Here is a 13,052-nt window from a genome sequence, read left to right as displayed (position 1 = left end):
GGGAGCTCTACGGGGGTAAAGAGCGTGTCTGGTTTTCTTTGTGTCCCCACCGCTCAGCACAAGGATGCAACAGGACTTCAGTGAAAGTTTTACACGTGTAAACCGCAAGAAGCACCGAGTCCTTCAAAAGCGTCTTCACCGGGAAATTTGAACAGACGGGAGCTCCGAAGGGCAATAGGGCCGAACGCCGGCGGCCTCCCTCCTTGCCGCCCCAGACAGTCACACTGATTCACACTGCCACTCCGAGTTTTTGCATCCCGGGACCCAGTAACCAAGCGGAGTGCAGCAGGACAGAAGACTGAGCCGCAACCTTTGGGCCCCGCCCCACCGGAAGAACCACTCACCAGCGCGATTCACCAGGCACGCTATCTTTTCCACGGCGTCACGCCGGAAGCTGTCGCGGGGCACGCCGGGGCCGCGAGAGGACCAGACGCATGCGCAAACGCTAAGCCGGGAAAGTGGGTCAGGCCAGCGCAGCACGAAAGGACCGTCTTCACCACTTTGATAATTGACAGAAATTATTCCCAATGAGACGACAGGATCCGCCTTCTGTCGTACTCGGACCAATCAACAATGCGGGTCCCGGATCTAGCTGAGCACACATCCCAGTTTTACAAGATGAGGTGACGTCTGTATTCCCATGATAGAAAACGTAGCCCTTGCTATGTGGTAGGCATAACTTACACATTTACATGCTAACTCATTCTCACACCAATCCTGCGGAGTCAATAATATTACCATTTTTATATTCCAGAAGAGGAAACCGAAACAGTTTGACATTCTGATGACAGGTGGGACTAGAACAAGTTTCTAAACCAGTTTTGTTGTTTTTCCTCTCCAAGCTGTTTTCATTTTTAAATATTGCAGTAAGTGCTGCGAAATATTCTCACTTAAAAATGAAGTCTCTTCATACTTCCCAAACTACACTCCCTCCCTAGAGAAAGTAACTGTTATTAGTCCATCTTTCTGGACCTTAATATGTAATTTTCTTCGTTGATTATATCTTAACTTTTTATTCTGTTTCTATATATAGTCTTCATTTTTAAAAACAAACCAAGCAACCTGCACTTTTGCCAGTGCAGTGGCTCATGCCTGTAATCCCAGCACTTTGGGAGGCCTAGGCAGGAGTTTTAGACCAGCCTGGAAAACATGGCAAGACCTCGCCTCTAGGAAAAAATTAAAAATTAGCTGGGCGTGGTGATGCACTCCTAGCTACTCCCAAGGCAGAGGAAGGAGAATTGCTTGAGTGCAGGAGTCTAAGGCTGCAGTGAGCCATAATTGTGCTGCTGCCCTCCAGTCTAGGCTACAGAGTACCTATTTTCTTCCTATTTCCCTCCAAGTTATTTCACAACTTAAATGATATGACTGGTAGTTACTGTTTTCATAAATTAATGAGCTGGTATTTTAGTTTATGTATGAGCTTTAGGAGCTTGGTCATTATGAGCCTGCCTCCTGAGAACGTGACTTAATCTGAGTTTGCTGATCAATAGAAACGTTGAGCCTGCAGGACTCTGGGCTTTAATGAATTCATCAAGTAATGCTACTAGTTGTATAGTCCTGGACACATACTTCAGTATTGCTGTGTGAGAAACTGACCAACTAGTTCATGACTTTGATCTGCAACTGGAAAAACAAATTCAGGACAGGGAAATATGATTAGAGGTCTCTGGCAGGAGTTATAGAAATGTGGAAAGGGGAAAATTTATCATAGTTTGCTCAGTGTTGTCCTAGAGACAGAATGACCCCAAAGTGGCAAACATGAAAGTGGTCCATTTGACAAATTTGATTTTTAGCATGAAAAAGAGGGACTGGTGAATCTTGTTAATTCATCTTGTTAATTCATTTATTTATTGAGAATTTATTGAGCATCTACTATGTATAAGGCATGCATTTTGGTGCTGTGGGAACAAAGCTGAAGACCCTTTGGAAACTAGTTCTAAAACATATTGATTTCCTTTTCTATAGTAATATAGTTGCCAAGCAACCTTTCTCATATTAACTTTTCTGTGTAGGGAAATAGTATATGAACTTGGTGGCAAGTGGGGGATCCCTTTGGCAATTTTAGTAACATGCAGAATCACATATTGGCATCTGATCCCAATACACGAGTTCCTTGAGGTAAGTCATTGTGTGCTGGATGGATTGCTGAGTTTTAGGAGCTGCAGGACTGAAACACTAGATCTTGAGGTAGAGGACATGCTTTTTAGATGGATGGTCTTTCTTGGACTCTTGAACTTGCTTAAGGAATCTTAGGACATTTCTATCATCCACCAACCAGATTAGCATATCCAAATGCTGGTAACAAACCTGATGGCTCGGACTTTTAGGTGGGATGGTTTAAATACAACTATATCTTCTTTGGCTAGATTTGAAAGAAAAATGGCCTTTCCTACCTTGTCTCATTAATTATGAGATTAGACAGAAGAGAAAATTGGAATGTAGACATAAAGGAGAGGGTAAACAAGATGACAGAGAGACATGGATGAAAAGTACTGGTAGACAGACTACAGTATTATGAGACACAGCCTGGCCGGGCATGGTGGCTCACGCCTATAATCCCAGCACTTTGGGAGGTGGAGGCAAGAGGATTGTCTGAGCCCACAGGTTCGAGACTAGCCTGGGCAACTTGGTGAGACCTCATTTCTACAATAAATCAAAAAATTAGCTGGGTGTGGTGGTGCATGCCTGTAGTTCCAGCTAATTGCCAAAGGGATCCCCCACTTGTCACAGAGGAAGCTGTCCACCTTCTGGTGCCCACACAGTGGGAGCTGCAGAGTGAATGTTGACTGGATCACAGAGTTGCCCAAGCCACCCAACCAGGCCATCGCAGCCAGCAACCAGCAGATCCGAGGACTCATGATGGTGGTGTACTGCAGGGGCTGGCAAACTGCCACATAGCGGTCAAACGCCATCACCACAAGCAGGACACACTCAGTGGCCCCCAGCCAAAGGAAAACGTACAGTTGGGTCACACAGCCACCATAGCTGATGGTCTTGTCTGGTACCCATAAATTGAGCAGCATTTGGGGAACTGAGCTTGGAAGGCTGAGGCATGATCACCTGAACCCAGCAGGTCAAGGCTGCGGTAGCCATGAGCATGACACTGCACTCCAGCCTGGGTGACAGAGTGAGACTCCAACTCAAAAAAAAAAAAAAAGAAAAAGAAAAGAAAAAAGAGAGAGACAACCCGAGCAACATAGCGAGATCCCATCTCTACAAAAAAAGAAAAATATTAGCTGGGCTTTGTGGCACATGCCATTTGGGAAGCTGAAGCTGGAGGATTGCCTGAGTCCAGGAGTTCAAGGCTGCAGTGATCATGCCACTGCACTGCAGTCTGGGTAACAGAGTGAGACCCTGTTTCAAAAAACAGAAGTAAAAGAAGAAAGAGAAGGAGGAGGAGAGGAGACAAAGATAGGTGGACAAAGATGAATTGTTTGGGCCTTCATGTGAAGTTAACACATTGTTCAATTTTGTGGAATTTGAATAACATTATATAAGATACTTCAAGTGGAGGTGTTTTGTTTAGAAAAGTACACAATTCTGTAGAGATACAAGGTATAATAAATAGCACATGGACAATAGAGACAGTGAGATAGGTCTGTGCTAGGTCAAAAACATCTGAGCCTTTGACAACATGTCTGCCATGTTATCTGTAGTCCACAGCAGGATTTTTGGTAAATAGGTGTAGAACATTACAAATAACACAGCCAGGCTCAGTGACTTATGCCTGTAATCCCAGCACTTTGGGAAGCCAAAGCAGAATTGCTTGAACCCAAGAGTTTGAGACCAGCCTGAGTAACATAGCAAGACTTTGCTTCTACAAAAAATCAAAAAACTAGTTGGGCATGGTAGCTCACACCTGTAGTCCCAGATACCTGGGAGACTGAGAATCACTTGAGCCCAGGAGTTCGAGGCTGCAGTGAGCCATTATCATACTCCTGCACTCCAGCCTGGGTGACAGTGAGACCTCAACTCAAAAAAAGCAAAAGTGAAACAATGAAAAAATATAACACTAATCATATCCCAACAGATTAGGGTTGTCAGGAACTTTCTTTGGTTTTACTGGAGTTAGTACTCCTTATGTTCACCTGGCCAGAGAGATAATCAGAAAAGTGTGTAGAGATGAAGAGACAATAACTAATGGAGGTGTTCTCTCTTCGCTCAGCCAGCTTCTCTTCCTTTCCCCTGCTGCCGTCTCAGTGCCCCCTTCACTTCCTTGTTCCTCAGTGTGTAGATGAGAGGATTCACCATGGGTGTGACCACAGAGTAAAATAGGGAAATGAATTTGCCCTGGTCTTGGTTGCTGTTCTTAGCTGGAAGCAGATACCCATAGCTAGCTGAGCTATAGAAGAGGAACACCACCACTAGATGGGAGAGGCACGTATTAAAGGCCTTTGGCTGCCCCCCTGAGGAGCGAATCTTCACCACTGCCCGAGCGATGTAGCAGTAGGAGATCAGGATGATGCTTAGTGGGGCTGCAGTGAAGAAGGTGCAGACACCATTGAGCACAGCCTCATTGAGACTCGTGTCCCCACAAGCCAATTTGATCATGGCTGGCACCTCACAGAGGAAGCTGTCCACCTTCCGGTGCCCACACAGTGGGAGCTGCAGAGTGAATGTTGACTGGATCACAGAGTTGCCCAAGCCGCCCAACCAGGCCATCGCAGCCAGCAACCAGCAGATCCGAGGATTCATGATGGTGGTGTACTGCAGGGGCTGGCAGACTGCCACATAGCGGTCAAACGCCATCACCACGAGCAGGACGCACTCAGTGGCCCCCAGCCAAAAGAAAGCGTACAATTGGGTCACACAGCCACCATAGCTGATGGTCTTGTCTGGTCCCCATAAATTGAGCAGCATTTGGGGGACTGAGCTTGGTCCAAGGAGGAGAGATTGCTGAGGAAAAAGTACATGGGTGTGTGGAGCCGTGCATCTAGGCAGGAAAGCAGAATGATGGTTGAGTTCCCAAGTAGGGTCAGCAAGTAAGAGAAGAGGATGACTACAAAAAAGATCATTTCCAGCTGGGGATGGTCAGATACGCCCATCAGAACGAAGCCCTCTGAGGAGCTGTTGCTGACCCCTTCCATCACAGGTTGCCTTTAGTCACTTGAAGAAATCTGTTCAGAGAAGATTGCTGAAAGAAAAGCAAGTGAAGGAAAAGCTATTGGATAATGCAGACCTGCATCAGGAAATGTCTAATAGCTCTCCAACCTCCATAGTTAAGTACCAACTTAATTTTTATGATTGCAAACTTTTGTTGTAATCTCTAACTACTGTCAGTTACACATAGAATGGAAATTTGATGCCATACTTGAGCTAACACAGAAATGAAGAAAGTGCCTTATGAAAACAGAACAAACAGATTAGGACTCTTCAGCTCAGAACAATAGTTACAACAGGATAGAAGGAGTTGACCATTAGACTCAGATGTGAAAATTCTCAGAACACAAATTTCCCCAGCCAAGGGTTTGTTATGATCAGGAAAGGGGACATCAGACACATTGTATTTGGAAACACTCTCCAGAAGTTTGTGATAAATTTCCTCCTCTCTTTTCTGTATCCCTCTCCTCTCAGGTACAAACTTCTGGTCTAGAAAGATGAAATTTAGGGAAGAACACGATGCGTCTATAAAATCATGAAAAGAATGGAAAGAGTAAATATAGACTTATGCACCAAATACAGAAGATAGGAATATGTGATTTAAGAGGAAGTAAAGGTAGAACAAACAAAACTTTACATAAGTACAAATAAATTTAGGTGGAACTCGCTAAAGATATAAACAGCAGTTGTCAAAAAAGGGGTTAAATCAGTTAATGGGTGTCCGTAAGTAATAAGGGAAATGAGAAGATTTCAGATGAGATCCTTGATCTTTTGAGGTATATTACCACAATGCCTGCCTCCAAGTCATGAAATAATTCATATCTCATACGAAACAACAAAAAATAACTTGTTAAAAATGGGCTAAGTACTGCCGGGTATAGTGTCTCACGCCTATAATCCCAGCACTTTGGGAAGCCAATGCAAGAGGATTAGCTGAGCCCAGCCTGGGCAGCATGGTGAGACCTCATTTTCTACAATAAATTCCAAAAAATTAGCTGCACATGGTAGTGCATGCATGTAGTTCCAGCTAACTTGGAATCTGAGGCAGAAGACTTGCTTGAGCCCAGAAGTTTGAGGCTGCAGTACCACTGCATGCCAACGCACACCAACCTGGGCGACAGAGTGAAACTCTGACTCAAAAAAAAAGAGGCTGACCACATACAGAAGATTGAAAAAATATTTGCCAACTGTATATCTGACAAAGGCCTTACATACAGGATCTATAAGGAACTCAAGCGTACTGAAAGAAAAAGACCAAACAATGCTTTAAAAAGTGGGCAAAGGCTGGGCTTGGTGGCTCAGCCTGTAATCCCAGCTCTTTGGGAGGCCAAGGCGAGTGGATTGCCTGAGCCCACAGTTTCAAGACCCACCCAAGAAACTTGGCGAGATCTCGTCTCGATAATAAATTTTAAAAAATTAGCTGGATGTGGTAGCGTGTACCTGTAGTTCCAGCTACTTGGAAGGCTGAGGCGGAAGGATCGCTGGAGCCCAGCAGGTCGAGGCTGCGGTGGCCAGGAGTGGCCACTGCACTCCAGTCTGAGCAACAGAGTGAGACTCCAACTCAAAAAAAAAAAAAAGTGAGCAAAGGATATGAATAGACACTTCTCAGATATATGAAATCATGCTCAACAGATACATGAAAAATGCTCAGCCTCACTAATCATCAAAGAAATGCAAATTAAAACCACACTGAGATACCACCTAACTCCAGTCAGGATGGCCATCATTAGTAACTCAAAAAACAGATGCTGGTGAGGATGTGGAGAAAAAGGAACGCTTCCACATTGTTGGTGGGAGTGTAAACTAGTACAACTCTGTGGAAAACAGTATGGCAATTCCTAAAAAATCTAAAAATTGACCTTCCATATGACCCAGCAGTCCCCCTTCTGGGAATATACCCAGAGGAACTCAAATCATTCTACAGAAAAGATACCTGCACCTGCATGTTTATCACAGCATTATTCACAAAAACATAAACATGGAACCAACTGTGCTGTCCATCAAAAGTGGACTGGATAAAGAAAATATGGTACATATACACAATGGAATACTATGCAGCCATAAAATAAATCAAAATTATAGACTTCACAGCAACTTGGATTTAGAGTCTATAATGATCTATCACAGAAACAAAGATCTGAGTACCACATGTACTCACTTATAAGCAGACCCTGAACATTTATCATAATATTATAAGAAAGGGATGGGTAGCAGTGGGACACTGCTGGGGGGGAAGCACATAACATCAATAAAGGTACCTGATCTCAAACCAGGTGAAGTGGGAACAAAAGGGAGGCCCAAACTTTACCTGTACGATGACCACATATGTACCTAACCCTGAATTGTACCCTACATCTTTAAAATTAAAAAAAAAAAGAGGTTGTGTGTGGTGGATCACACCTGTAATCTCAGCACTTTGGGAGGCAGAGGCAAGAGGACTGCCTGAGCCCAGGATTCGAGACCAGCCTGGGCAACTTGGCAAGACCTCATCTCTACAATAAATCAAAAAATTAGCCAGGTGTGGTGGTGCACGCCTGCAGCCCCAGCTACTTGGAAGGCTGAGGTGGAAGGATCACCTTCACCTGAGCCTAGCAGGCCACGACTATGGTGGCCATGAATGTGCCACTGTACTCCAGCCTGGGTGACACAGTGAGACTCCAACTCAAAAAAAAAAAGTAAAAGAAAAAAAAATGGGCCAATTACTATCTCCTTTCCTTGACCAGAATCCAGGCTTTTCCGAAGATCATAAACCTTCTTTTGACTAATACATGAGAAGAAAACAGAAATAGTCCTTGATTCTTCTGTCCTCATCTAGACACTGAAGACTGGGAAGGAATGATGCCTCTTTCTTTGGACAGTGATATGTCCCACAGAATCCCGGCAAGTGGGCCCAAAGAGCAGGCACAATGAAAGATGTTACTCAAATGAGGTATGCTTAACTGGTTCTTGTGTAGTAGTCAGGGACCACTTGGCCATGCCATTTAGCCAGAGATCCCAGGAACTATTCTTTTTCTCAATACATAGCAAAATATATTGGAGATCTGGACACTAGAATCCACCCAGGAGTCAAGGAGGGAAACTTCTAATTGTTTCTTTAGGTCAGCAGTGTAGCCCCTTTGCTGAGTCAGGGATGACAAGGATTTCAGAAGACGTTTCAGTGCTCCTTCTTACCCCTATATAATATTTACTTTTTAAAAAGCTTGTTGCTCAGACTGAAGTGCAATGACATGATCATGACTCACTGCAGCCTCGACCTCCTGGGCTCAGGCAATCCTGCCTCAGCCTCCCGAGAAGCTGGGACTACAGGCACACACCACCACTGCCAGTTAATTTTTTGAAACTTCTAAATTGGCTAATTTTTAAATTTTTATTTTGTAGAGACAAGGTCTCACTAGACTGCCCAGGCTGGTCTTGAACTCCTGGGCTCAAGTGATCCTCCTGCCCAGGCTTCCCAAAGTGCTGAGATTACAGGGGTGAGCCACTGCTCAGCCCTTATCTAATACTTTAAGAAGAGGTCATTACTTACTCTTGTCATTTAGGACTTAAGTGAATTGAGGAACTAAGTTATCAGCCTGATAATCGGCTCGTTTTTCTGTTCAGACATGCTTTCTAACAACCATTTTACTACTTCTTGCTAGTTCAAGTTCTTGTTTTCTTGAATCACTAGGGAAAGAAACAGACAAACAAGACATTGCTCATTTTCTTTTATGAATTGTTTGGTGTGTGGGGGGCTGGTATTTTGTGGTCTCTCAGTGGTGCCAGAATTCCTTTCAGTCCCTGCTCTGTGCCTGTTGAGCATGTTTTAGCCTAGGAATAAACCAATCAAAATGGAAAAGGCAAGGCTATTCCTAGAGTGGGAAGCTGTTGACGCCAGTTGCTCAGAAAGTTCAAAAGGAAATGTCAGATCAGCTAGATTCTTGGCCTGAGCTCAACAAGTTCCTCAAGTCAACATGAGTGCAACATCAAGTGCATATTCAGCAATTCAAAAGCTCACAGGGCCTTTTTCTCCCTTAAAGGGTCTCTCCCTTTGGTTCCTTAAAGAGTCTCTCTCTTTGGTTCGTAGTTCTCTCAGAATCTGGGAGTGTTAAATGAACCTGGAAGTACTTGCAGTTTAAGAGCTTAGAGAGGGCAATATTGAAGTTTTTATCCTAGAAAGGATGTACCATTTAGGCACAGAGGCACCCTGGTAGGGGGTTGTTTGGGGACAGAAGAATTCTTAGGACTCATTCACAAGATGTACAGAGGGTTCTCGCCTCTACCTGCCTGAAAGTTTGTTCTGAAAGTCTGGCAATGTTTAGAAATGCAGCCAAGACTTGTTTCTGAAAGAGATCTGGGGTATTGTCATTGTCCACCCTCGCCTAGCTTCCTGTCCAGTTCTTTCCTAAATTTCACAACAACTCTCAAGTGGCCACTTATGGATTAGTCACAGCAAATCTGTCCATTTGTGACTGGCTTTCTCCTGTCATGGAGATTTCTTCTGGGCTGTCGGCACTCCTCCCACCTGGGTGCATGTTCTCAGAATTTAATATTAGTCTGAGCAATACAGGGAAAAATGAATCACAAAAGCAAAACCAAGCCAACCAACCTAATCATGCATTCCTGGTCCTGGTAGGGAAGTCTTAAGGTATGTTTTGCAGTGATATTCCCAATAACTTAGTTTGTGTCTGGCTATATTGAATATAAGATCTAAGTTAATAGTTTCTTGATGATTTGATCAGAAGTGGAGATGTGGTTTTCAAAGTAGGATAATATTGTGGTAATATAATAAGTAAGAACCACAAAACAAAAGATCTTTGTCTATAAGGATAAAGTCTGAGTCAGAGTACAACCAACGCCTGTTTAGTCAGAAAGATGTAAGGTATTAGACAAAGTGAACAGGGATTTCATCCCTCCCCAAATCTTAGAATTCAATAATTAGAAATGAGGAAGTTTGAATCTTAAAAGAGGTCATTTAAGGACCAAAAAAAGAAAAAAATTAGATAATTAATAGTAAACTTTAGGCTGGACATGGTGTCTCACACTTGTAATCCCAGCACTTTGGGAGGCCAAGGCAGGAGAATCATTTGAGTTCGGTACCAGCGAAGGCAACATAGAGGGACCTCGTCTCTCCAAAAATTTTTTCTAAAAATTAGCCAGACATGGTGGTGCAGCTATTCAGGAATTTGAGGTGGAAGAATTGCCTGAGTCCAGAAGATTGAGGCTACAGTGAGCTGTGATTGTGTCACTGCACTCTAGCCTGGGCAATAGAGTGAGATTCTGACTCAAAAAAAAAAAAAGTAAACTTATGAAAATTATTACTCCCCAGAGGTATCACCGATTTAGAATATTAAAATTTAAGAAACACAGTTATAAGGCATCATTAAGGGAATTTAAGTTGCTTGGAAGGGACTCTAACTTTTGACATTTGCATCAGGGAAGATGACCAACCTCCTTTAAATGTATTTTCTGATTCTACTGTTGGAGAAAGAATCTTGGCTGAATGGACCATGCACTGGGCCCAGATGGCAGTTCTAATGAGCATAGGATCTTATAAAATGGAAAAAGAGACTACTACATGCATAGTAGTACATCAAGTAAGTACAAAAATTCAACAGCACAAACTCGGAATGGAAAAGACTAGAGAAGCATAGGTAACCCAGGAGTAGCTCTCAAGGTTACATCTCTCTGAAAGCTGTAGGCAACTTGCAATAAGTTTCCCCAAAGAGAAAAATGGAAAAAGGGGTGTTCTGTGTAAGGGTCAGGTGTCGGTGACCAGCACTGACCAAGGGTGGGTTAGGACCCGCACTGGAGAATCAGGAGACGGCGAGAAGACCACTCGGAGGCAGTTCTTCTGGGAACAGTCTGATCAGGACTGGAGCCGATTTTATTCAAACCTTTTCCAACTTATATACCATTTTCTATACCCTCCAGCAGTGTCTAGGGGCGTACAAGTTCTGTGCTTTACAAACCATGCATCACAAGACCATCACGAGACTTGCAAGTTTCGAGCAAACAATTCGAACTCCATGATGCCTGACGTGCTTCACAAAACTCACATCAAGGTCACAGGTGCACAATTTCAATTGTTCAAAATGTCTTTCATAGTGTTCAATAAATCATTCATATTATACTCTTTGTTCTAAACCCTGATTAATACAAAAAACTTTTCTGAGTTAACTCTAGGTTCAATCCAAGTTCACTGACTCCAAATATTTTTAACGATTAATATTATCAACTTAACACTATACTATAATCTATAAGTTTAGTTAAATGACTTAGCTGTTAGTTATACTATTATCCTATTACGATTTAACGTAATGCCTTATAACTCAGTTAAAACTTATTCTTAAACTACCAAACTTTACTATAATTCATATGAGTTTCATATGTCTAAACTATAATTTTTATATGATCTAGTGATTGGACTTTAACCCAAAACTTAAATCCTTTTTCCTAGTATATTATTAATACATGGCTATGTGAAAATTTCCTATTGTTATATTAGAAGCAAAAACAGCACTGTTGGGAAATTTTTGGTATACTTAAAATTGGCCTACAGGAACAGAAACTAAAGTCATAATCTGAGAAAAGGAAGCTTAAACAAAACTTAAAAGTTTTCTATGAATGCTTATTAGTGTTTAAATCTTTTCGATGGAAATTGTATCGTCTTAAATGTATGTTTTATACAAACAAGTCTATTCTAAAAATCAAATAGTAGCTGTCACACTCTTGAATAATGGGCTGCACGGTTACCATGACAATGACCACGGGCTGAAGCAAACAGAGTTTCGGCATGTAACAAAACTAGAAAAATGTCCTGCCTGGCTAGGGGCAGGGCAATAAAACTATTATGATAATTTGGTTTCTAATCTTAATCCTAGGAGAAACTGCCTTTGGGAACAAGAGCTGACTAACCAGTCTACAAGGAAATAGAAGTAAAAAAATATCTAGAAAGAAGTAAAACTTAGAAGGGACAAGGTCATATAAAATAATTCTCCTGTGCAACTTTCCATCAGGTGTATTGAGATTTACTTATAAATTTTACTGCCATGTATGCTCACTGGTCACTAATCACATGCCAATATCATAGGTATAACTGATCCTATGTCAGAGGCGATCTTCCAGATGGGCCTTTACAGGCCTCAGCCATGTAGCTATAGATGTTGGCTCCCAACAGGCAGGAGGTAACCTCCCTGCTGTATACTGCAGGGTCTTACCTGATTTGCCTGACATTTTACAAAGGATGTGGAGAATGCAGATTTTTAGAAAAGAGGGAGCATGAGGAAATAGAACCTATGAAGAACTTGTTTAAGAGGAAAAGGTTAAAGAGAGGAGTTTTTTATTGTTGTTTTTTTCTCCCTTCCAGTTAATGTCTTCACTATTCTGATGGGATTTTAAAGATTCATGCTCAATGAGCAGGTGATCTCCTTGTCTATGAAAAGAAAAAATAAGCTTAAATTAAAAGCAGGAGAGGCCGGGTTCCGTGGCTCAGCCCGTAATCCCACGCTTTGGGAGGCCAAGGTGAATGGATGACCTGAGACCGCGGGTTCAAGACATGCCTGGGCAACTTGGCAAAACCTCATTTCTACAATAAATCAAAAAATTAGCCAGGCATGGTAGCACGCGCCTGTAGTTCCAGCTACTCAGAAGGCTGAGGCGGAAGGATCACCGGAGCCCAGCAGGTCGAGGCTGCAGTGGCCGGGAGCGGCCACTGCACTCCAGTCTGAGCGACAGAGTGAGACTTCAACTCAAAATAAATAAAATAAAATAAAATAAAATAAAATAAAAGCAGGAGAAATTGGGATTGGATATTGTGAGACTGCATCATGATAAACTTTTGAAAAATTCTTTAACAAGAAAAAGGAAGGTGTGCTTAGAGATTCGCCTGCCCAGAGGCACTGGGTACACTTAAGGATTCTGTTCCCAGGACAGGGCTGTGCATACAGAAGAGTTTTTGTCTGTTAGCTTGTTTG

The 13,052-nt window shown here is 42.7% G+C and overlaps 1 protein-coding gene across 1 annotated transcript; it reads right to left on the bottom strand.

Annotated features, from left to right (window-relative positions):
* Positions 1 to 4,161: 4,161 nt before the first annotated feature.
* LOC103273671 (olfactory receptor 2C1) lies at positions 4,162 to 5,087 on the bottom strand. The gene is given in 2 exon segments (XM_008071109.2): positions 4,162 to 4,877; positions 4,880 to 5,087. Coding segments are annotated over 2 exon segments (924 nt in total).
* Between the last annotated feature and the right edge of the window lie 7,965 nt (positions 5,088 to 13,052).

Source organism: Carlito syrichta, unplaced genomic scaffold (genome assembly GCF_000164805.1).
Source record: "Carlito syrichta isolate Samal-C Ts95f unplaced genomic scaffold, Tarsius_syrichta-2.0.1 Scaffold314117, whole genome shotgun sequence".
Classification (NCBI taxonomy): Eukaryota; Metazoa; Chordata; class Mammalia; order Primates; family Tarsiidae; genus Carlito; species Carlito syrichta.
Note: the sequence above shows the minus strand (reverse complement) of the source record. Positions and strands in the feature narration are given on the sequence as shown.